This window comes from Acomys russatus, chromosome 20 (genome assembly GCF_903995435.1).
Source record: "Acomys russatus chromosome 20, mAcoRus1.1, whole genome shotgun sequence".
In the NCBI taxonomy this organism is placed as follows: Eukaryota; Metazoa; Chordata; class Mammalia; order Rodentia; family Muridae; genus Acomys; species Acomys russatus.
In genome coordinates, this window is record NC_067156.1 from 3,538,173 (window position 1) to 3,564,512 (window position 26,340).

General features: G+C 46.2%; 1 protein-coding gene across 1 annotated transcript; it reads left to right on the forward strand.

The window, feature by feature from the left end:
* The first annotated feature begins 8,290 nt into the window (after positions 1–8,290).
* On the forward strand, positions 8,291–26,112 carry Hrh4 (histamine receptor H4). The gene is made up of 3 exons (XM_051163469.1): positions 8,291–8,574; positions 17,479–17,642; positions 25,235–26,112. The coding sequence occupies exons 1-3, from the start codon at positions 8,379–8,381 to the stop codon at positions 26,051–26,053; spliced, it is 1,179 nt and encodes a 392-aa protein (XP_051019426.1). The 5' UTR covers positions 8,291–8,378; the 3' UTR covers positions 26,054–26,112.
* The last annotated feature ends 228 nt before the right edge of the window (positions 26,113–26,340 follow it).

Consider the following 26,340-nt stretch of genomic DNA (forward strand, 5'->3'; position numbering starts at 1 on the left):
TTTGCTAGTGCCAGAAGATGCTCTGTAAACTTCCAAGGGAGGGAAGCAACCAATAGTCCTACTCAGCTGTGAGGCTGAGTGCTCACAGTGATGAGTGGTATGGCATGGTAACCCTAAGGGTACAGTACTGGTGTTGAGAAACTGTAAAATTATAAAATGTAAGATGCTTGTTTGCCCTGCCTGCCCAGAGGCTTCTCCCAGTTCTCGTTATTGCTAACCTCGGGAGTTCCACCCTAGCTCCCAGAATAGCTACATGCGAGCTCCCAAATATCAGACGTCCTATACGGTTTCCATTAACTGCCCTAGGGACCCACACCCAAGTCCCCGCAAGGGGTCTCCCAATGCCAGATGTCCTAATGTCCATATGGTCTAACTTGATAAGCAACCCCACCTGCTTTGTGGTTTTTGTCTTTAAAACTAGCCTGTAACAGTCACTCGAGGTCCTTGGCCTCTCGAGTGCTGAGGGACCCTGGCGTGTCAGCAATAAACCATTGCTTTTGCATCAGTGCGTTGTGTCTCAAGTGGTCTCTCATGGCAACCCCCTTCCTGAGTTGGGCGTGAAGGTCCAACAGTGTTCATACATTGCTGGTAGCCAACAGTTCCCTAACTGGACTTAAGGCCTGCACAAGGTAAGCAGGCATTTCCCCTCTCCACTGAGCTAATGATCCACAGCTAATCATTATTTTTTTCAGTATTCATTCTGGACAGGAGGAGCCAGGATGCACTTATGTCATTCCACAGCCACAAGGTCTCTCTCAAAAACCAGTGTGAGGGGAAAGAAAAGGAAGGCTGTGACTTTGTCTTTCCTGTAAGATATGGGTTCACAAGCCTGCAGCCTCCATAAATAAGATCTATAGGGTCACTGTGAGGGCCACCCCAGGTGGTAATTAGGTGTTTGCTCTGTGAGTGGTGCATGCATATCTGCATCATATTGTATAATTTCTTTATGGAAGGGGATCAAATGTAGGCTGCAGGTCTTGGTGGGCAAGTGTCTATGCCTGTTGAGGCATCTTGTGTGCTCTCTTTTATTATTTTTTCACATTTTGAACTTGCACCTCCTTTCTGTTGGCTCTGTTTCTTAACAATTAGACTTTATTATACAATCCAACAATCCTATACAAGAAGGAAAAAGGGTTAAAGGGGAACAAGAGTAAACCTTCTGGTATCTGTTCCACAGGACAGATTCTCAGGTGTCCCTGGCCTGCACGCTAGTCTGACTTGTAAGCTGGTCTCTCCCCAAATCCACATACGATCCTACTCCAAAAGATGCAGCCTTCTTCTCTCTCCTCCGCTTGCATCTCCCTCGGGCGTGCAATGGCCGGTCTGGGTCATGATCCCTGTCCCCATTGATATTCAGTTAGAAACACAGTAGCCCGGCTGGAGTCCCCAAGTCCACTTCCTGCATTTCAGACCCAGGATGGCTCCATTCAGAGTATCCATGGTGTTTCCAAGTGGTAAAGCCCACCAAGATTGCTTTCACCTGGGACAAAGCTTACACCTTTACTGGAAGCTGCCTTGTTTTTGTTTTGTTTTTACATAATTTCAGCTCCTGAATTGAAGTCTTAGCTTCCAAGACTACAGCTACAGAAACCTATAGTAAGACTTTTTGCCACTTTATTGGTTTTTTTTTTATCTACCTCCCTAAACCACCGCTATCCCTTCCAGCCCACCCACCCCCCTCTTCATACTAGGTAGGAAAGAAATAAGTTTAGAGAGGAAAGGGCGCATCAATATTGATAGACTACTTCCTCTTGATTAGGGGAGTTGAGTTCATCATCAGGAAATCTCCAACCAGTGAACAGCAATGAACAGCAACCAGCAAGGGCAGTAGCAGCAGGGAAGCAGCAGGCCCTGGGTGCCTCTCTTGATGCTCTGGCATTTATATACCCTCTGAAGAGTCCCCAGAATTTCAGTTGAAAACTATCCACAGCTGGCAAAATCACGCCACTGCCAGAGCACTAGACAAATCATAGCTGTGGACGGTCTAAAGCAGCTTCATATCCCATACTTGGGATTAAAAGAAGAACATATTCACATAACAATGCTATGTTTTTAAAGAAACCAAAATTTTTACTACAAGAACCCTTGTTGTTTAAGGACATTAGGGTTTGGGTGGTTTTTTTTTTGTTTTGTTTTTTTGGTTTTTGTTATTGTTGTTTTTTGCTTGTTTGTTTGCTTTGTTTTGGTTTGGTTTTTTGTTTGAGACAGGGTTTTTCTTCTGTATAGCCTTGGCTGTCCTAGACTCAATTTGTAGCCCAGGCTGGCCTTGAACTCACCGTGATCCACCTCCACCTGCCTCTGCCTCCCTGAGTGCTGGGATTAAAGGCATGTGCCACCACACCTGGCTAAGACATTAGGTTTTAATAAAGCAGTTAGTAGTGGTTTTATGGCCCTCAACCTAGCAGAGTTTTTAAACCACTGGGCAGGGAAGGGAGCCTCAGGAAAAGCCGCTGGACAGCGTGGGAAGTGCAGTCCTTCATGTTCCAGGGCCCAGCTCACCAGTCTGCTCTCCTGCCTGACATGGAGCTACTGTTTTGCTGCACCTAACTTGGTACTCATGCAGTTTTGGAGAGTGAGGAATAATAAATAAGCAATAAATGATGGCATTAGGCCCTGATTGCCCAAACCCCACCTATTTCAAAAGAAATCTTAGCCCTTGGCCGGAACCTAGGAGATAACCATTAAGCTCTCAGAATAGTTTGCTTGGTACAAGCTCCCTTTACTCTGGGGCCTTTGCTGGCATTGGGATTTATAGTGTGGTCTTGGGTGCTGGGATGATAATTTGAGCTCCATAGAGGCTGAAGGCTGATGAACTCAGCTATGTGGACACTGTAGGCAGCGGGATACTGGGCTTTGGATATAGTTCATTAAAGGGTTTTCCACACGAGTATGAGAAACTGAGCTCCATCCCTTAGGACACATTAAGCAAGCAGGGGAGACAAGAGGATTCTGGAGGTTACTAGCCAGCCAGTCTAGCTGAATGAGTAACCTCCAGCTTCAGGGAGAAAGAAACTGAGGAAGACGCCCAACATTGACCTATGGCCTACACACCCCAACATGTGCATGCATACCTGCACATATGTGCACATGCAAACACACACACACACACACACACACACACTGGGCATCCAGGCTTGTGTGAATGTCCCTGGTTGGTGATAATAATGCCCTTGTCATTGCTGGAAGAAGTAGGGCCTGTGTGCATGCCCTCACCAGAGTAGAACAATTGAAAACTTGTTCCTAGTCTCTGCTGTAGGTGTCTTCTGCTTTTATGAAATTTAATCCCTATTCCATTGACATACAGTACAAGCCTTCACCTCAAGGAGAATAAGCTAGTTCACTCAGGAACCAACATGAATGATCATGGCCCTTTAAATATCATAGAATAACTCTTGGTTTGACAGCCGTTGCTTACCTTACAGTACCATACACCCACATAGAAATGAAACATGTACCAAGTCTAACGTCTGTAGTAACTGAGACAAGTTGGCATGTGCCCAAGGATGATAAACAGCCCAGTGACACTAGGGTTAGCTTTGGGATTCTTTTGCCTGCGGGGTTTATAGCTCCCTGCAGTGTTGAGTGGTTGAGTGCACTGGGTGTTATTCTAATACACTAATTCTTCTTGAGGAGACTTCTCTTCCATGGGGACAGTATTATGCTCACTCATGATTTCTGTGGTACATGAATAGTGTCAGATAGTGCTTTACTGTATAGTAAACACTGGAGAAATGGGTCCGTGGTTAAGAGCACTGGCTGCTCTTGCAGAGAATCTGGCTTTGGTTCCCAGTACCCACACAGTGGCTCACAATTATCTCTAACTCTGGTTCCTGAGGATTTGATGCCCTCTTCTGGCACCAGGGACATACACTCACATAGGCAATGCACACACCAATGTAAAATAAAAATAAATCTGAAAAAAATCATTGAAAACTCAAAGAGTGATTCTTATTGCAGCTGCTGGACCAGAGGCTGCGTCCTTTCTTGCACAGATGAAAACATCTCCTGGTATAGGTGTGCAGCTATCGCTATAGTAAACACCTTTTTCTCAGTACCTGTCCATAAGGCCCACCAAAAGCAATTTGCTTTTAGTTGGCAAGGCCCGCAGTATACCTTTATAGTTTTACCTCAAAGATATATTAACTCTCCTGCCCTGTGTCATAATCAAGTTAGAAAGGATCTTGATCCCTTATCTCTTCCATGAAATATCACATTGGTGCACTGTATTGATTACACTATGCTGATTGGACCAAGTGAGAAGGAGGTAGCAACCATTGGTAACACATATGTGCATTAGAAGATCAGAAATGAATCTAACCAAAATTCAAGGACCTTCTATACAGTGAAATTCTTAGGAGTTCATTGGTGTGAGGCATGCAAAGATATTCCCTCTAAGGTGGAGGATACGTTATTGCATCTGACCCCTCAGACCACCAAGAAAGAAATGCAACATTTAGTGGGTCTATTTGGATTCTGGAGATAGCACATTCTGCACTTGGGTGTGTTACTCTGGCCCATACCAAGTGACTTGGAAAATTGCTAGCTTTGTGTCGGGCCTGGAAGAGAAGTCTCTGCAACAGGTCCAGGCTGCTGTGCAGGCTGCTCTACCACTTGGACCATATGATCCAGCAGACACAATGGTACTTTAGATGTCAGTAGCCAATAGTGATGCTGTCTGGAGCTTTGGCAGGCCTCTGGGATTTTGGACCAAGGATCTACCGTCACCTGTAGGCAATTATCTTCCCTTTGAAAGATAGCGCTATGACTGCTATTGGCCATTAGTGGAAACTGAACATTTGACAGTGGGCCACCAAGTTACCACGAGACCTGGGCTGCCTATCATGAACTTGGTGTTATTGGACCCACCAAGTCATAAAATAGGATGTGCACAGCAGCAATCTATTATCAAATGGAAGTGGTATATACATGATTGGGCCCAAGTAGGTATTGAAGATGACACAAGCAAAAATTACATGAAGAAGTTGCCCAAATGTCTATGATTTCTACTCCTGTTACAATGCCAACCATGTACCTATAGCCTCATGGGATGTTCCTTAGATCAGCTGACTGAGGAAGAGAAAACTAGGTCCTGATTTACTGATGGTTCCGCATGTTATCCAGCCATTACCCAGAAGTGGACAACTGCAGCATCACAACTTTTTCCTGGGACAACCTTGAAAGACAATCGTGAAGGGAAATCTTCATAGTGGGCAGAACTTTGGGCAGTGCATATGGCAGTACCGTTTGTTTGGAAGGAGAAATGGTCAGAGGTGTGATTGTTTTCTGATTTATGGGCTGTTGCCAATGGATTGGCTGGATGGTCAGGGACTTGGGAATAGCATGATTGCAAAACTGGTGAGAAAGACATCCGGGGAAGAAGAATGTGCATATATTTCTTCAAACGGGCAAAGGATGGGGAAATACTTGTGTACTTAATGTAAATGTTCATTAAAAGATGACTTCAGCTGAGGAGGAGCTCAATAATCAAGCAGATAGGATGATCCATTCTGTGGACACTAAACCTCTTTCTACCACCCCCACCCCCCGGATCCCAGAGCCAGAGAGAGAGGAAAGAAAAAGAAGAGAAAGAGAGAGAAAGAGAGAGAGAGAGAGAGAGAGAGAGAGAGAGAGAGAGAGAGAGAGAGAGAAAGAAGAAGAAGAAGAAGAAGAGGAGGAGGAGGAGGAGGAGGAGGAGGAGGAGGAGGAGGAGGAGGAAGGGGGGTTCTTTTTGCATTGGGCAACTATTCCTGGGCATGGAGCCTGCCCTGGAGGGTGGTTAATATACCCAGTGATGGATGGACTTTTGTTTCTACTTCCTTGTTTAATTGCTGGGGGTTTTGTCTCGTTTCAATGTATTCAGGTCATGTAAGTTCTGTCACTGTCTCTGTGAGTTCACATATGTATCAGGCCTGTTGTGCCTGAGAGACACTGTTTCTTTGGTTTATCAACTGGTGGCTCTTGCAATCTTTTTGCCTTCTCTTCCATATAAATCCTTGAATCTGCAGGGGAAGGCTTTGATAAAGATTCCTTTTATATATTTATATATTTCAGGAAGCTTCTACAGTGGTAGGCTTCCATATTATTTTAGCCTTTAGTGTTAGTTGCCCCTCCCCATATTTCTTCCTTCACCCTGACTTCCCACTTCACTCCTTATTTAATGCTTCTATTCTAAGTTACCTTTAACCTCTCCAAAAGATTGTATTCTATTTCTTCTTTCTTGAGAGCTACTTCCTTTAACCCTGATCCCTTAATAGGCACCTAATGTCTATGGCTATTTTGACTGTGGCATACTAATATAAGGGCTAAGATTTACATTTAAGAGAAAATGTAATATTTATCTCTTTGGATCTGTGTTACCTCATTCAAGATGGTTGTTTCTAGCTTTATCCTTTTATCTGCAAATTTCATGATTTTATTTTTTTTTTTAACAGCTGAATACTATTCCAATATGTAACGTACCACATTTTCATTATTCATTCATCCGTGGGTAGACATCTTGACTGTTTCCAGTTTCCAGCTGTTCCAGATACAGCAATGGTGAAGACGCGTGAGCAAGTGTCTCTGTGTTAGGATGTGTAGGCTTTTGGGTATACGACCAAGAGCGGTATACCTCGAGATTGTGGTAGATCAATTTTAGCCTTCTCAGGAAACTCCACACGGGTTTTCATAGGAGATGTGTCAGTTTTCACTCCCACCAGCTGTGAATAAATGTTCTCTCTTCCCCCATATCCTCATCAGCAGGAGCTGTCATTTGTTTTATTGATCTTGGGGTTAAGTGGAGGCTAACTGGGGTTAAATGAAGTCCCATTAAAAGGAAGAGCTGGAGAAAGGGAAACTTTCTCAGGGAGCCCTGCCCTTTCTTCAGACTCTTCTGCAGCAGTTTCCACTTTTCCCTCTCTTTCCTCAGGGACTCCTCTGAGACACAATTAGTCCTTGTCTCCTAATTTTCAATAACATTATTATTTCTGCGTTCTTTTAATTCTTTCTTCTGTGATATCTGACACTCTTCCAGTTAAAGCATTTTAGTTTTCTCTTCTATGGGTTTTGAGCCTTTAGAATAATTTCTATAGTTTTACAATTTCTCCAAGGATAGAATACAGATATAATAAGTACTTTGGGATCCCTGTCTGTCTCTTTAATCTAGCAATTGTGCACTGTTAGATTTGTTTTGGTGGACAAATGAGGTTATTCATTATGGCTTTCTTAGCTTGTTTCCTGAAATGCCTGATATTAGTTGTAAGTTTTACCTCTTTGGGTTGGATTATTTTATGGTCTATACATACTTGTTTCTTCTATTTTTTGAGATACTTTCTCACTTTGTAGTACAGCTGAGCCTGGAACTCAGTATGCAGCCTAATCTGGCCTTATGGCCACATCAATCCCCCTGCCTCAGCCTTCTTAGTGATGGGATAGATAACATGCATCAGCCACCTCCGTATAGTCTTGAACTGTGATCAGAGTTGCATTGAACTTATTTGAAAACCATTTAATTCTCAAAGGTTTTGATCTTTGGTGTCGTTAGTTAGAACCCAAGAAATACTTAGTTTGGGACTAATTAGGCCTTTCTGAGTGTACTACACACTGCCTCTGCAATGATGAACACTTTCATCTGGCCAAAGGGGAGCAGATACAATAACCAGCCTTACATAAGCACTGGGTACCACTCCCTCTCACCTTCTCAAATACTTATTTCTGCTGCCTATAATAGTTTCCTCTATACACGCCTGATCAACACTCAGGTGAATACTTGAGATGGAAGATCTTGTGCAGAGCCTTGGGGTTCACTCAAGTCTGCACCCCATTCTGCCAGCTCTCAGCTCCATCCCTTTGGCCCCAAGGGTTTGTTAGGTTTTTCCTTTATTTCCCTTCACTGACCCCTGTGAGCATCTCCCTAATTTCTGTCTCTCAGGGAGAACAGTCCCTTTGCCCCCTGACCCCCTTTATGGGTTGTTTTAGAGACAGAGTGAAATTTAATCTCTAGCACCATTTTATGTCCAGAAGAGAATCTTTAGTTGGATCTATACATATAAAAGAAAATGAATCTCACTCAACCCCAGCTTGTGGCCCATAACGACGTATAGATGATGTTTTACAAATATATAATATTGCTCTCTATCTGGGAGGTGGATGAATCCATTGAATCGCTTAAGACAAGCAATTTCTCTGTTTTGTGGAAACACTGTTTTCAGTGTCAGTTAAAGGGAAATTGCTACCACAAGTTGATGCTTATCAATAACCAGGAAGTAGTGTGAAATCATCAGCTGATCTGAAGATGCTGGTTTGAGTAGGAGCCTGTATATATGGAAGCATCTCTCGGGGATGCAGACCTCTTAGAGCTGCCTGGCCAGGTGGATCTGTTATACTGACCGTCATTTGACATGAAGCCAGGTGCTAACGGCACTGGCAGCTTGCCACTAGCTGCTCAAGCTCCCTTGGCCTTGTCAATGGCGCTGCTTGCCTTGGCGATCATGCTAGGCAATGCTGTGGTCATCTTAGCCTTTGTGATGGACAGAAACCTTAGGCATCGAAGCAATTACTTTTTTATTAATTTGGCCATTTCTGACTTCTTCGTGGGTAAGTTATGTGTCTTTATTTCAAGCTATCATTTATTTCTAAGACCTTAAAGTCTTGTAACTGCAGGGACTGTATGAATCGGAGGGGCTAAGAAGGAAAAGTGAAAGCGTTAGAACTCTGAGAAGAGTGCCTATGCCACTTTAAAGGCAATTCTATGTATATGAATAGGGGATGTTTTATCTGAGAACAGTATATATATATATATATATATATATATGTATATGTATATGTATATGTATATGTATATGTATATGTATATGTATATTCAGTAGAGTAAATGAGTTTAGAACAGTTCTAAAATTATTTTAGTGTCCCAGTTAGACTGTTTTCAGAGCCATTTCTAACTTGTGTAGATTTACAAGTATTTTTCCTTAGTATGTTTCCTTTGTATCCAGTATTGAGGCGTATAGAAATCATGTCTCTTCTGGAAGCCACATGACCAGGAAGTGATGTGTACCATGGAACGGCATGGTCAGTGTTCTGTACAGCTCAGAATCGGACACAGCCAGCGGCCAGCCGTTCTACATAAAACAGAGTACCACGGCATCAAACTCTCTCAAGAGCTCACAGAAATCAGAGTCCTCTTTCTTTGACAACGTTTAAAAAATTCTTTTTCACTCCCTTATTGTAACCCCATTCGGTGAGCCTGCGGCTCTGCCTGCTGTGCCGACAAGGCGCTCTGCTCTCCTCTCTTCACGATGCTCAGCATAGGGTAGCTACAGTACTTCAGAGTATTTGTGTATCCTCACAGGAGCTCCTAGGAGACTTTTCTCCTTAGCTATGTAAAGCTTGTGTTTATGTTAAAATACAATGAAACCCAGAGCACCTTTTGGTCATTGACCAAAACACAGTGGCTGCTCAGTAAATGTTAGTCCTCTTAGCTTTTGACTTCTTGATAGATATATTTTTGACTCAAACCAAGTTCACCAAGGTTTGCATCATGCACAGAGTTGGGCACAAAAGTACTGTTAGGTAATCAGCGAATCCACACAAGAGTGGCTTTGTCTCTTCCTACAGCGGCAGGGAATGTAAGATGACGTCACAGGACTGCTGGAATGTGGCTCAGTGGGAGGCCCCACAATGATGCTGGGTGCTGTGGACACTCAGAGGACAGATGAGTCACACTTGGTTACAGGATCGTGGTGTCCCAAGTGCAACCCTGAGGACAGATAGGATTTCTAGAGATAGAGATGGGTTTTCCGAGTGCGTGCTGCAGGCTGCTGCACAAACGCTTGGGTGGAGGAAGTGAAGGCTAAAGCTCAACTCCATGTGGTGAAGACCTCCAGAGAGTGTTGTCAGTACGGAATGGAGCTCACCAAGCATAGAGATGGCAGGCCACAGATGAAGGGGACTAACCAATCTTACACTTTTTTAAAAACTGAGAGTGGAAGAAATTTAACTTAGGGGCCTCATGATTAGTAGGAGTTACACATTGACCATGTGTGTGTGCATGTGTGTGCATGTACTTGTGTGTGTACCTGTGTATGCATGGGTGTGTGAGAGAGAGAGTGTGTGTGTGTATCCGTGTGGTGTCTGCTTTAAATCTTCCCACTTCTGTCTTCAATTTCACCTCTCCAGCTAATGTTTGCATCTAGATACGGATGCTTCCTCATATTGTCTATGTTCACATGACATGTGTAAATTTACAAGTGTGTGTAAGCCGAGAAAATAGTCTGCTCTGAAAACACAGATCTTTCTCTTCTTCCTTCATGGAATTTTACAGCCTTTAGGTAACATTTAGCACTTAAAAGAGACGCTGTACTTTGGCCTGGTGAGACTGAGGCCCTGATGACTCTAGAAATAGGCAGGAATGAGGTAAAGAGCCGAAGAATCCTTGGATGGAAACTTTTAAACCAAGAGAGCTTCAGATAAGGATAAGTGTGTCTGTGTCTAGTCCCAGGCAGGCATCAAGGAGATGCCTCTGTTCGGGGCTTGAGCACCATAGCTAGGAGGCACAGCCTATGCCTGTAGATGTGATGACTTGGTCAACTCTGCTCCCTCCACCAGCATGTGGATGAGCACAGAAGTCATGAGCACGTCAAACAGAGCTTCCCTTTTTCTTTTAAAAATGTTTGCATGCATGCAGATTGGGTGTGGTGGCCCATGCCTTTAATCCTAGGTCCTGGGAGGTAGATTTCTGAGCTCAAGGCCAGCCAGGCTTACATAGTGAGACCCTGTCCCAAACAAACAGAACAAGGCAAGTGTGTGTGTGTGCGTGCGCGTGTGCACACGAAGTTCCTGTGTGTGTGCCTGCACAAAGTGGATGTGTGTATATGTGCACGTGAGAGCCAGAAGAAAACCTCATGTGCCATCCTCAGGGTTCTACAGTCCACCTTTCCTGATGCACGTTTCTCACTGGCCTGGAACTCAGCAAGTAGGAGAGACTGCCTGCTTGCCAGAAAAGCACTTTGGCAACTGAGCCCCTGCCCAGCCCAAGTGCAGCTTTCATCTCCAGTCTCCTTCATACATCCTCTGCTCTGACTGAATCCTCCGGAGGAGGTCCCCTTTAACACAGCGCTTACCACGGGACAAGACATGGGGCAGTCCCCGAGAGCTCTGTCCTGCCCTTGTGGTCTTCGCTATCCTCTCAAGTGTACACTTAGGCTCTGAGCCTGGAGGGGTGCATGAGGGAGAGGTTCTCTGCCAGCCAATTGTTATTATTTTCACCACTGCTGTTACTTTTATTTTGCATGTGTTTGGGTAGTGGGGTGTGTGTGTGTGAGTGGCTGTTGTGCCCCAGCGCGTATATAGCCATCAGAGGAAAATGCTCAGAAACCGGTTCTATCCATCACATGAGGCCAGGCTTAGTGGCAAGTACCTTTACCTGCTGAGCCATCTTGCAGCACCCCTACCCCCAAAAGGTCACTAAGGCAGGCATTCCTCGTGGCTGGAGTGACCACTACAGCTATGGGGTGATGGCAGAACAGAGTAGGTCCTCAGATGCATTTGGGACTGTGGTCCCTCCTTTCTCTCTGGGCTCTGCTTGCGGGTTTCGGAGCTAGACCCCATAGAGACTCTACATTTGTGGCAGTCAAGTAGTTAGCTTCCTAAACTGAAGAAGGATGTCTGCCTGCTGTACTGGATGCCATGTGCATCTCACTGTGCACTCATCTGAACACTATTAGTTGCGGTTTGAAGGTGAACTGTCCCTCACGGCCTCATGTGTTTGAACAATTTGTCCTTGGCTGGTGGTGCTGTTTGGGAAAGCTGTACTCTTCAAACTGTAAGGCAGAATTGACCTAACTCTTAAGTTCTTTCTTGTCCAGGATTTGATCACAATAAGACAAAAGTAACGAATACACTATGGCCGTGCATATGGGTGGAAATATCTACTGAATTGGTACTGTGTGGCCAGTGTTACCAGCCATGGGCATTTCCCCCTATCTTCCACATGTTGGATGGTCAGGGCAGTCTGGACAGATGCCAAGTGTGGTTGATGTCAACAAAGCCTGAAACAATTTTGTAGGATGGGGAGTTTTTTTGCTTTTAAATACCTTTATTTACCAGTTTGGTTCAGGATTTCTCTCTTGGCTTCTGGCAGCTGAGAAGCTTAAACAATAGGAATTTGCGTTCCACACTCCTGAAAGCTGAGATGCCTTAGGTCAAGATTCTAGCAAGTTTGGTTCCTGGTGAAGTCTCTCCCTTCCCCACGGCCTTTTCTTTGACATCCTCATGTGGGCTCTTCAGGGATGTGTGTGACGAGAGTTGCTCCGAGAGTGTAGAAGCTTCTGCGTATAAGATGATGGGGAGAGGAAAGAGCACATAGTGCTCCGCATCCTCAGCATCATTCCTGCATCTCTCTGCTGGGAGATGCATCCATAAGATCCCCGGAGCCCATTAGTTCCTCTCACCTTTGCCTGCTATTAAGGAGGAGATAGCAGCTTCTAAGCTGGCTTGTCAACATGAGACTGGTGTCAATTTTAAGGCAAACTGGGCTTCCCCACTGTCCTCAGTTCATTCATGGAACAGCTACACATTTCAAAGCAAGTCAAAAGAGGGCAAAAGATGCTTCCCTTTCTACCGGGCATTAGGAGTCCTTCTCTAAGGACCGAGACAAATAATACACAACATAGGTGAGTAAAAGTGTGTGGTGTTTTAGAACTGATAATTTTTTGTTCAGAAAAATATAGCAGGATGAGAGTGGGAGAGAGGGAGGGTAGGAGAGAGAAAGAGAAGGAGGAGAGGAGATTTTAATATGAAACTCGAGGGTTAAGGCTCGCTGAGAAAAACACACCTGAACAAACAGAAGGAGCTGACTGGGGGAGAATGTTCTAAGAAAAATGCAGTTCCAAGGATATGAGGCATAGTGTGTGCTAAGTACTCCAGCCAGAGGATGGAGTGAGTGGGTGGGGAGCAGCAGGCGTCTCGAATCTCACAGGGCCTTCCCGCCCCTGTCTCCATCCTCAGTCCTGCTCCCCGCCTACCCCACCTGCCTTTACTGCCATCTTTTAATATAGTTTACTTGGTTTCTCTCACTTCGTTTTAATTACCCATGCCAGAGGCACATTGTTCTAGCCTTGGGGAAGCACCTTGTTTTCACTTAACAATAGTATCTAGAAGCAAAATTTCAGAGCGGATTTGGAGGAACAGGCAGGAGCAGGCCTGTCTGAGAAATAGTTCAGATTCACTTTACTGAAATTGTTTGGGACGAGCCACAGGTGTCACCATTACTCCATAGAGAGAGGGACCCAGAACTGGCCATCTATTACCAGAACACCATGCAGACAGCAGGGCTTTACCAAAACCAAAGGGATGGGGTCTTGTGTGAGGACTCGGTCTTTGGGGCCTGCCCCACAAGCATGAGGAACTGGGTTCAGTTCCTAGAAGCCACCTATGAAGCTGGGCACAGTGACATGCATGCACTTGTCATCGCAGTGCTGGTGAGCTGGTGAGGTTTGCTGGGGGTTGCTGGCCTTCTTGCCTCACCGAATCAGTGGGCTCCACGTGCAGTGAGAGACATCATCATTAAAATAAAGTACATAGCTCCTGAGTAGGAAGGACTCCTAATGCTGTCTTCTGGCCTCTGTGCCCAGGCAAGTACACACACACACACGCACACACACATACACACGCGTGCGCGCACATGTGCACACACACAAACACACTCATGCACACTCACACACAAACACACACTCAACACAAATCCACACACATGCACAAACACACTAATGTACACACATACACATACACACACTCACACATGTACACTCATGCACACACATACACAAACACACTCATGCACACACATACATGCATGCACACATACATGAGTACACACACACTCATGCACACACACATTCATACATGCACTCACACATGCACACACACAAATGTGCTAATGCACACACACATGCACGCAGGCACATACACAGAAGTGTACATACATACTCACGCAGAAACACACAGACTCATGCAGACACATACACAAACACACATACTCACACACATGCATGCATACACACACACACACACACACGAGTGAACACACATACACACACACACACGAGCGCACACACATACATACACAGGAACAGAACAGTGAGTTCTAAGCCAGCTATTATTTAAAGCAGCTTCTAGAAACCTTAACACATCCTTCCTCTTTCATAGAATTCAGCAAGAGTGGGGAAAAGAAGGCGTAACTCAGATCTCTTTAATCTTCAAGTCAGTAGGGTCTAGTGGTTACCCACTTCTCCTTCTGTGGAAAAAATGAGTGTAGAGATGGAAAATATGCATGTTGGGAGCACTGAAAGCCACAGTGATGGGCCAAAATACGACTGTCTCGGTTTGAGGTACTTTGATCGACCTGAGGTAAATTTGGGGTTCTGCTTTCTGCCATAGTCTCCTCTTCTCTCCCCGCCCAACTGATGATATGAAAGTCACCACAGGGAAGCTTACTGGTCATTGAAAGCATAGTTGGTGAGTAAACCTGTCATCTCAGCCCTCGGCCTGGAGGAAGGCTAAGGCAGAAGGATGATGGTTCAAGGACAGCCCAAGCTACACGGTAAATTTGAGGGCAGCCTGGGCTACATAGTGAGATCCTGCCTCAATAAACTAACCCCATCCCTAACAGAAACATACAACTAGAAGGTTATTCAAACCTCACAGGAGTGGAAGACAGCTACTGGGGAGGCTGCTCCCAGGAGAGAGGGAGAGAGAGAGAGAGAGAGAGAGAGAGAGAGAGAGAGAGAGAGAGAGAGAGAGAGAGAGAGAGAGAGAGAAAGAAAAAGAAGAAGAAGAGAGGAGAGGAGAGGAGAGGAGAGGAGAGGAGAGGGAGGCCACTGATTGGAAGAGGAAGGATCTGTGGGAGACAGAGAAGGACAAGGGGTGGCAGTGAGGGAGACTGCACGGTAAGGCATGTTATCTTCACACATGATGATGTCATAAGGCCTAATGAATATGCATGGAAACTTTAAAAACATAGCTAACTTGCTGAGAAAGTGTAAGAGACAAAGGAATCAGCTCAGCCAAAGAGCTTCCAAGAAGGAGGGCATGGAGGCGGTGGGCTTTGGCTTGCAGGAACTGACAGAATTAAATGCAGCATTGGAGAGAGAGGAGGGGAGGATGGGAGCAGCGTGGGCCTCATGTAAGGCCCTTGATCTGATCCCCAGAATCAAATCATAAAAGAGGGGGACACTGTAGAAGAATGATGTTGGCAAAGAGAAAGGGTTGTGGACATAAGGGTAGTTCTGTGGGAGGGGCGACCCACCATGTTTGGGGTGACCCACCATGCTTGTGGTGACCCACCATGTTTGGGGTGACCCACCGTGTTTGTGGTGACCCACCGTGTTTGTGGTGGCCCACCGTGTTTGTGGTGACCCACCATGTTTGTGGTGACCCACCATGTTTGGGGTGACCCACCATGTTTGTGGTGACCCACCGTGTTTGGGGTGACCCACCGTGTTTGGGGTGACCCACCGTGTTTGTGGTGACCCACCATGTTTGGGGTGACCCACCATGCTTGTGGTGACCCACCATGTTTGGGGTGACCCACCGTGTTTGGGGTGACCCACCGTGTTTGTGGTGACCCACCATGTTTGGGGTGACCCACCATGTTTGTGGTGACCCACTGTGTTTGGGGTGACCCACCATGTTTGCGGTGACCCACCATGTTTGGGGTGACCCACTATGTTTGCGGTGACCCACCATGTTTGCGGTGACCCACTATGTTTGCGGTGACCCACCATGTTTGCGGTGACCCACTATGTTTGCGGTGACCCACCATGTTTGTGGTGACCCACTGTGTTTGTGGTGACCCACCATGTTTGCGGTGACCCACCATGTTTGTGGTGACCCACTGTGTTTGGGGTGACCCACCATGTTTGCGGTGACCCACCATGTTTGCGGTGACCCACCATGTTTGGGGTGATCCACCATGTTTGTGGTGACTCACTGTGTTTGTGGTGACCCACCATGTTTGGGGTGACCCACCATGCTTGTGGTGACCCACCATGTTTGGGGTGACCCACCATGTTTGTGGTGACCCACCATGTTTGTGGTGACCCACCATGTTTGTGGCGACCCATCGTGTTTGGGGTGACCCACCATGTTTGTGGTGACCCACCGTGTTTGGGGCGACCCACCGTGTTTGGGGTGACCCACCATGTTTGGGGTGACCCACCATGTTTGGGGCGACCCACCATGCTTGTGGTGACCCACCATGTTTGGGGTGACCCACCATGTTTGTGGTGACCCACCATGTTTGTGGTGACCCACCGTGTTTGTGGTGACCCACCATGTTTGTGGCGACCCATCGTGTTTGGGGTGACCCACCATGTTTGTGGTGACCCACCGTGTTTGGGGCGACCCACCGTGTTTGGGGTGACCCACCATGTTTGGGGTGACCCACCATGTTTGGGGCGACCCACTGTGTTTGGGGTGACCCACCGTGTTTGGGGCGACCCACCATGTTTGTGGTGACCCACCGTGTTTGTGGTGACCCACCATGTTTGGAGTGACCCACCGTGTTTGGGGTGACGCACCATGTTTGGGGTGACCCACCATGTTTGGGGTGGATGACAAAGAACATACAAATGAATTACGGTGAAAATGGCTGGAAATAAGGTTAGGATCTGTACTTTGTTTGGGAAGTAATAAAAAGCCCTCACAGGTATGTTGCTCATGACAACTATTCTAAAAATAACATTTAAAGAGTGCAGAGGGGCTATTAATTCTACAGAATTTGGTAAAATGCTAACAATTTTTATGCCTAACTTCATTGGCATGACATTACTACTGCAAAATATCTGAGGCAGTTAATTTAGAAAGAAAAAATTTTTACATCACTGTTTGGCAGTTCAAATCTAAGATTGGGTGGCCCCTGATGGTGGCAGGTGACAATGGCTGGGAGCATGTGGGTGAGTGAGTGCTCCCCTCCAGAACCGGGAAGGGGGAGCTTCTGTTCGACATTTTTGTCCAGAGCCTGCTCCTGTGAGCTAAGAACCTCACACTTGGCTCCTTCTTCTAGAAGTCCACAGCGTTTACCATCCTACCATGTTGAAGACCAAGCTTTCACATAAGCACCCTTGAAAGGCAGTTATCCAAACCGTGGCAAGAACTAAGCATTTTCAGTGGATGTAGATGTGTCATTCTGTGGCATATCCATTAGAATATACCTTTTTTTTTTCAGTCAGTGTTATGTACTATTTTAAAATATTTTGAAGAATTGATTGTATATTTATTTAGTAGTGTGTGTGTGTGTGTGTGTGTGTGTGTGTGTCCATGCCACAGCATGCCATGCTATGCATGCTATGCACGCGTAGTTTAGAGCACAACTTCAAGGAGTTAGGTCTCTCCTTGTGTCATGTGGTTTTAGGGGAGTTGTCAAGTTTGGCTGCAAGTATCTTTAGTCACTGAGCGACCTCGCCGGTCCAGTCTTGTTTTTTAATTCATTTCCTTTCTGTACAGGTATGATCTCCATCCCTCTGTACATCCCTCACACGGTGTTTGACTGGGACTTTGGACGTGACATCTGCATGTTTTGGCTCATTACTGACTATCTCTTGTGTACAGCATCTGTCTACAATATTGTCCTCATTAGCTACGATCGATGCCAGTCAGTTTCAAATGCTGTAAGTCACAAAATCATTCATTTTCCTTAGAAGATCATGTAGTTGTAAATTCTGGGTCCCCAACCCATACATATGTTCCTACACTGGGACTATTGGGCACAAATCTCAGGGACTTGAGCAAATTTCAGGCTTTTCATCCTTTTGACATCTGGCCTATAGTTCTCACTGACTTTAATTCTGTGTGATCTGTTTAACTCTCCTATCAGTGTCTGAAATGGGGCGGAGGGATGGGGGAAAGGCCCAACGAAAATTCAAGGTTCATTGTGAGGACTCCTGACTGGCTCTTCAGTAGCTTGGATGTCTGTGAGGTGACAGTTCATACCCCGCAGCCAAGTTCAGATATCAATCTTTTCCTCAAGACAGAACTTTGTGGGCAACTAAAAAAGAATCTCAGAATGAATGGGTGAGAAAGTTGATTTTTGAACACCCAAAGGAGAAGACAGTTAATACATCAGGGCGAGCTTAGGATGTGTGTGACAAAAAAACAAACAAACAAAACAAAACAAAACAAAAAAGATGAACTTAACCAAAACCTGGGACAGCCTCATCAGTTAGTTGTAGCAATCCTTAAGCAAGATAAATCTCCCAGCAATAGATCAAAGGAGAAAATTAGGCCATGGGTAGATAGAAGCCACAAAAAATGTGGGGCAGTGATTTGTGGCCTTAAAAATGGAGGAAGAGTGGATCTCTCTCTCCCTCTCCTTCTCGTGTGTGTGTGTGTGTGTGTGTGTGTGTGTGTGTGTGTGTGTGTGTGTGTGTGTGCGCCTGTATGCATGCATGCGCGCACATGCTGATGCAAGTCAGAGGACTGACTACCTCTTAGCTTCCATCTTGTTTGAGACAGGTTTGCTGTTTTCCATTCTGTATGCCTGGCTACCTGCCTGTGAACTTCTAGGCATTCTTCTGTGTCTGACTCCTATCTCTCCTTGGGAGTGCTGATGTTCCAGATGCACACCACTGGCGTCTTGCTTTTCATGAGTCCTGAGGATTTGAACTCAGGTCCTCACGCTTGCCTGATAAGCGCTTTATCCACTGGGCAAGCTCCCAGACTTTATTTGCAACCGTTGACCTCATTTACTCCTGGATCTTAGCATCTTGAAGCTCTGGAGGACTACTGTATGGTCCATTTTACTAAGTGCTAAGATGCAGGAAGTAGTATTTGGGAGAAAGGTGGTGATTTAGGTGGAGACATACCCAGAGGACCCAACAGGATGAGGAATTAGAGGACATAAAAGACAAACTGTTGGGACAAAGAGGTTCTAAAATACTTTTGCTCAAGCAAGACAAATTTGTTTTCTTCTCACACAACAGTCTAGAAAAGGTAGACAGTTACAGTCCGGAAGGTAACCCTAGGACCTCCAAGACCCTACACTAACAGGGTAGCTCTGCCAGCTTTAGGTCAGGGAGCAGCAAATTTTTATCATCCAGGGCCCAGTAGCAACTCTTCTCAGTTTTGTAGTATTTATGGTATTCTCAACTTTGCTGTTGAACAGAGAATAACCCTAGATAATTTGTGGTGTGTGTGTGTGTGTGAGTGTGTGTCTATGTGTGTGTGTGTGAGTGAATGTGTGTCTCTGTGTGTGTGAGTGTGTGTCTGTGTGTGTGAGTGTGTGTGTGCCTATGTGTGTGCGTGTGAGTGAATGTGTGTGTCTGTGTGTGTGAGTGTGTGGGTGTGTGTCTGTGTGTGTGAGTGTATGTGTGTGCTGTGTGTAGAGCAGTGTACTGGTTGTGTGCCTATGAAACTTTATTTATAGAACTAGTAGTGGGTCAGATTTATTCCATGGACAATGGACAATAGCATGGTGACTTTGCTCTAGGCCATTACCTTCTGATTAAAGTCAGGCTGTTGCTACTCTGGTTTCTTTTCTAGAAATGAATAGAAGTCCACAGGAAGGGATTTTCTTTTAAACAGGGGGTAGGGATTCACTCTCATTTCTATTGATGTGTCATTGGTGGGACTCTGCCATTTCAGTGCAAAAGGAGCTGGGAAATGTGGTCTCTATCTGAGCTACAATATGGCCAGGAAAAAGAGTAAAATGGTGGGACAGGACATCAGCTAACTCCTCTGGTTGTCATGGCTACTTCACCCATATCAGAGCACTGCAGTTTATATGGGCTAATACAGAGAAAGTGTGGATGACTTGGTTAACACTGCAGATGTCAACAATTTCCCAATTTTCTAAAGGCTGGGCTTATCCTAGGATTGAATCATAGAACCTGTTTGGTTGGTTGTAATCAGTTGGTTTGTGTTTTTTCTATCTTTTTTTTTTTCATCTACGAAAGCAACCTAGAATGGGAGAGAACAGAAAAAACTAAAGAAAAAGTCGAATAGGCATTATAAGAGGACCCCCACACAACTAAAGGCAACTACCATTCAGTGACTACTTCTGTGTAGTTGGTTATGATATAAAAACTCCATTTCTTGCCTTAGATATGGTCAAGTGTTTAAAAGCCATGTTAAACAGACTATTTCTTATTTGTACTTTAACATTTTCAAGGTGACTTTTTTGATCCTTATAAACCCATTAAAAATGCTTAGTTATCTATCTATGTATCTGTGTGGTATGTGCCCATGAGTGCACTTGCCTAAGGAGGCCAGCAGAGGGCTTCAGATCCTCCAGAGCTGGAGTTACAGTTGGGTGTGAGAAACCTAAAGTGGATTCTAGGCGCTGAGCCTGGGACCTCTCTAAGGCATACGTGCTCTTAACCTTGAGCCATCTTTGCAACCTAGCCCACCTTAAACCTTTTCTGGAGGTTCCTAGGACTTTCTTCAGTGATTGCCTAAGAACTTGAGCCTTTTCTCAAGTTGATAGACAAAAAAAGGAGACAGCAGATGATCTAGTTAGAAAATGAGCTTAGAAAAGATAGACAGTGTGTGTGCGCGCACTCACATGTGTGCGTTAACCCTAGTTTTGTTCTAAGGAATTCTCTGACTGTGAAGGCTGCTAATTTGCTAAGACATAGGTGGCTGGGCCTCCATTCCTAGGAACACAGAGTTGAGCATAAAACAGTGTAAACAATGACGGGGCAGCTCAGAGGGCACTCATACTTTGCTGAGCAGAGTTTGTGGGAAACTCAGTTTTGGCTGTAGCTGTAAGCAGAGAAGATGGTGACAGGGACCTTGGCCTGGGAACTGTCAACATGAATGGCCATGATGTTGTCCAGGGTGGACCAGGTCTATGTGGTTGGACCAACAGGAACCTTGGCCTGGGAACCGTCACCATGGACGGCTGTGATGTTGTCCAAGGTGGTCCAAGTCCTATGTGGCTGGACCAACAGGAACCTTGGCCTGGGAACCGTCACCATGGACGGCCGTGATGTTGTCCAAGGTGGTCCAAGTCCTATGTGGCTGGACCAACAGGAACCTTGGCCTGGGAACCGTCAACATGGATGGCCATGATGTTGCCCAGGGTGGACCAGGTTTATATGGCTGGACCAACAGGAACCTTGGCCTGGGAACCATCACCATGGACTGCCGTGATGTTGTCCAGGGCAGTCCAAGTACTATGTGGCTGGACCAATAGGAACCTTGGCCTGGGAACCATTGACATGGATGGCCATTCTGTTGTCCAGGGTGGACCAGGTCCTATGTGGCTGGACCAACAGTCGGGGGGCGGGGATGAGCAGTGGAGGCAGATCACAGCTGGAGGGAGGAAGAGTCAGTGTGCCCAGGATGACAGTGGGGAGACATGATCTTCCTTTATCTTAGATGAAGAGAGAACCTCGGCAACCACATCTAAACTATGAGAATAGTGTTAGACGGACTGGCTAGGGATCCTGGTGAAGGGCCACAGCCTGTGCAACTAAAAACAGCAGGAAGTATGCTCTCCTTGCTCTGAAGGCTATAAGTTTGACACCAGGGTGGCTGCTATGGGGCTGGCCTCTCTCTCTCTCTCTCTCTCTCTCTCTCTCTCTCTGTCTCTCTCTCTGTGAAGGCTCTTGGAAGACCTTCTGTGCTTTTCACTGTTCTTTGGATGTGAGGCTGCCCTTGGCTTGGAGACACGTCTGTCATCATGTGGCTGAGAGTGAAGGCTGTGAGCTTGCCATAGACCTCCTCAGGAGGGTGAGTGAGTGGTAGCAGGCAGCTTGGGGGCCATGCACACCTCAGCAGCTAAATGTTCACAAGCAGAACTCAGAAGGGAACTTGTGTCTTTCCCCCCCTCTTCTTATTAGGACACGAGTCATTATTCGATTGAGATGAACCCAAGTCTGATATGACATCATCTTAACTTAATTAACTCCGTCACTGGTTTTCCAAATAAGGTCACATTCATAGATCCTTGTGGATAAGATACAGCATGCCTCACTTGGAGACCCAATGCAGTTGAACATAAGACTCTTTTCATTGTTAATATCAGAAAGTTCCAGTGGGCCTCCCTGTCTCCTGGGTGGAATATGACTGACAGAATGTTTGGCTTTTTTTTTTTTTTTACCGGGGTAGGGAAGGAGGCAGGGCAGGGGGCAATATCCTGAATAATGCACATGTTTTGGAGAGGGTGATAGTGACTTCAGAGAGGCCACTCCAATCAGCTAGGTCTGGGTCCCAGTGATGCTTGAACTGTCATCTGTCAAGAATGCTCCCCTGAGGTGAAGGGATGATGAGCTCTGTGTCCTCTCCTCAGGTCCCTCAGATGTCCATTATCTCAATCGGCCTTATGCATAATGGAAGAGAGAGGGCATCTCTAGCATGCTGCTTTATAGCATTACAAAGGCTGAACAGAGCAATTAAAAAGCTAAGGCAGGTTTATGGCCATCTGGGCACTGTTCCCATCTTCACAACCGTTAGACTTGGTGCCAGCGATGTATTAATTAGTGTCAGGAGAAGTGGAAGAGAGAAGACTGGGCTGTGTGTATGAGGCTGTGGTCAGCATCGTGGGCCAGGCTACTTCTGAGCTTCTTTTCAGAACCGCTAGCAGGTGTGTGTGTGTGTGCGCACGTGTGCATGTGTATGTGTGCTTGTGTGCGTGTGTGTATGTGTGTGCGCGTGCGCCCATGTGTGAGTGTGTGCATGCGTGTGGTGTGTGTGTGTGTGTGTGCACGTGAGTGTGTGTGTGTGTGTGTATGTGTGAGGCTGTGGTCAGCGTCGTGGGACAGGCTTCTTCTGAGCTGCTTCGCAGAACAGCCAGCAGGTGTGTGTGTGTGCACGCGCGAGCACGTGTGTGTACGTGTATGTGTATGCATGTGCATGCACGTGTGTGTATGCACATGTGCGTATGTGTGCGTATATGCACGTGTATGCGTGTGGGTATGTGTGTGTACGTGTGTGTACGCGCATGTGTGTGCGTGTGTATGTGTATGTGTGAGGCTCTGGTCAGCGTCGTGGGGCCAGGTTGCTTCTGAGTTGCTTCTCAGAACCACCAGCAGGTGTGTGTGTGTGTGTGTGTGTGTGTGTGTGTGCGTGTGTGCGTGTGCGCACTAAGATTTTAAAACTCACAGAGAAGATAAGAGATAGCAAGAGAAGGTTGTTTGCACCTCTCTTCTTGTAAGCAAAGTGTGTGAGAAACCTGGAACATTTGCGCTTGACGAAAGTGCGCAGATCTCCCAGACTTGCAGAGAGATTGATACCCCACAGCGTAAAAACAAATGCAAACCTCTTTCTGCACCTGCTGCTCTCACAGAGGATTCTGGTTTGGTTTCCAGCATCCGCTTGGTGGCCCACAACCATCTGTAATGTACCTTTCGTCCCTGGGCATTGGGTGTTCTCTCTGGGCTTCAGGGGCACCACACACACGTGGTACGCGCGCGCGCGCGCGCACAGACACACACACACACACACACAGAGGCCCATATACATAAAAACAAATAAACATAAAATCAAGCCAAACCAACACACACACAAAAACCCCTCCTGGTTCTGTGACAGGCATGCGCTGCCAGGGCACAGAAGCTGGGGGACCTCAAGTTTAAGGGCAGTCTGCGCTATACAATGAATTCAGTGTCAAGCTGAGCCACATAATGACTTCTTGCATTGAAAAGGAAGGGCCATGATGTAGCTCAGTAGTTAGAGCACTTTCCTGGCATGGGCTGGGTCCTGGCTTTGATTTCTTTGTTGAGATATTTATTCCTGATGCAGAGCGATTCGTCTTTATGTGCCTTTAGGCTTTCAAAGTCAGTCTTAAAGATTTCAGGGTTGACACAAAGGTCGCAGAGGGTAACACTCACTCACAAAACCTAACCTCACTTTTCCTTGTGGAAGTCTGACTTTGTCACACACACACACACACACACACACACACACACTCACACACTGACACTTGCTGTAGTCATGTCTCTCAACACAGCCTATCCTTACAATTTCACCTATTATGGAAACACTTATAGACAGAAGTACCTGAGCGTGTTCAGAAACACATAGCATCATCACTCCCACATGGCCGGGCACCTTTCTGTTTTCATGCAGTCTTTTGAGAGTGGTAGTGCAAGTGTTCTTTCTGCTGCTGGCCTCCTCATGGGGTCCTCGTGTGAATCTTCCTGAGTGCCAGAGTCAGATAAGCCATGACCTTTAAAGTGTTTAAAACTGTGCCGATCTTGCAGAAGGTGTTTTGTGGTACACGTTTCTCTCTCCACGTTTATCTCTATTAATTCCCTAAGACACATTGCTTTCATGGATGAAACATCATCCGACCATATGCCCACTCTGCGTGATGCATTCTGACACTGACCGTTTTGTTTCATTGAAGAGAACACCTGCCTTGTTCTAGGCCACAGATTGAGAAGTGGCGGTGAGTGTTCTCAGTTCCAGTAATTGTTCAGAATAGGGTCGGGGGCGGGGGGCGGGGGAAGCCCTTCCTTCCCTCCTTCCTTCCTTCCCTCCTTTCTTCCTTCCTTCTCTTTGTTTGTTTCTTTTGTCATGTGCATACATGTGCACATGTGTATGCATGTATGTGGTGGCCAGAAACATCAGTCCTGGGGTACCATCCACCTTTTCTCATGTATGTGTATGTGTGTGCTTACATGCGGGCAGGTGTCATATGTGTGCAAGTGTGACAACATCAGGTGTCATCTTTATAAATGCCGTTCGCCTCCTTTAAGACAGGGTCTTTCTTTGGTGTGATGCTTGCCAATCAGGCTAGACTGAGGGAGGCCTCAGGGACCCCCTGTCCCGGCCGCCCATGTGCTACGGTGCATGCTACATCAGGCTTTCTTACTTTAGGTAGTGTCCTTGGCCTTGCTCTGGTGTTCAGAGCTCCACCTTGAGACTTTCTGCTTTCTCTTGATAATTTTTGAGGACGCATCCATCTTGGCTGAGTTCTGTTGTCCTTGACATCTTTGTCTGGGCACATGACACAATCTCATGTTTGTTAATGTGGCTTTTGCACAGCCCTGAGACTTTTGAGTGCCTGTAGGATGCTTCATGGACTCTGCATTGTTTTCATTTAATCAAAATTAATGTGTCTGGAGCTGGGCGTGGTAGTGCACGCCTTTAATCCCAGCACTTGGGAGGCAGAGGCAGGCTGATCGCTGTGAGTTCGAGGCCAGCCTGGTCTACAAAGCGAGTCCAGGACAGCCAAGGCTACACAGAGAAACCTTGTCTCAAAAAACCAAAAACAAACAAACAAACAAAAAAAATTAATGTGTCTGGTTTCTTGTAGGTGTCTTATAGGGCTCAACATACTAGCGTTGTGAAGATTTTTGCTCAAATGGTGGGTGTTTGGATACTGGCGTTCTTGGTAAACGGCCCGATGATTCTGTTCTCAGACTCTTGGAAGAACAGTACTTACACAAAGGAGTGTGAGCCTGGCTTTGTCACAGAGTGGTACATCCTCGCCATTACGTCATTCCTGGAATTCCTGGCCCCCGTCACCTTAGTGGCCTATTTCAATGTACGGATTTACTGGAGCCTGTGGAAGCGTGGCAGTCTCAGTAGGTGCCTGAGCCATGCTGGGTTCATCTCTACCTTGTCCAGTAACCCTGGACACTTACCCAGAGCTGCGATGTCTTCCAGGACGTCTCTTCCTGCACTGAAGGAACCAGCCACACCCCTTCATTCAGAAAGTCCCCGAAGAAAGAGCAGTCTCCTGGTGTCCTTAAGAAGCCACATGAATAGCAGCATCATTGCCTTCAAAGAAGGCTCCCTCTCCCGATCAGACACCTTGACGCTTCACCGAAGGGATCACCAGGAGCTTCTCAGAGGCAGGAGGCTGGCCAGGTCCCTGGCCATCCTCCTCAGTGCGTTTGCCATTTGCTGGGCTCCATATTGCCTGTTCACGATTGTTCTCTCAACGTACCCCAGAGAGAAGCGCCCCAAGTCGGCTTGGTACAGCGTCGCCTTCTGGCTGCAGTGGTTCAATTCTTTTGTTAATCCCTTTTTGTACCCCTTATGTCACAGACGGTTCCAGAAGGCCTTCTGGAAAATGTTTTGTGTCAAAAAGAAACCCACATCACCACAGAACCAGTCAGTATCTTCTTGAGGACAGTGGCCTCACTTCTGTCACCTCGGCTACCTGAATGGACCGGAGCTTCCATCTTGCCCTGTACTCTCTAACAATGCAATGTAATGTTCGAAAACCTTAATAATAAAAACTCTTAAAGTGGAAGTCAGTGGGGCAGTACTCTAGTGAACAGTGGTTTAGGTGACAAAATTATTCTGCATGCACCACTTCCCTATTTTGTGGTTCTTGATATAACATTGATTGTGGAACTTCTGTATTCTTTCTGTGTTCGGTGTTTTCTCCAGTAGTGTTAGGTGTGTGTGTGT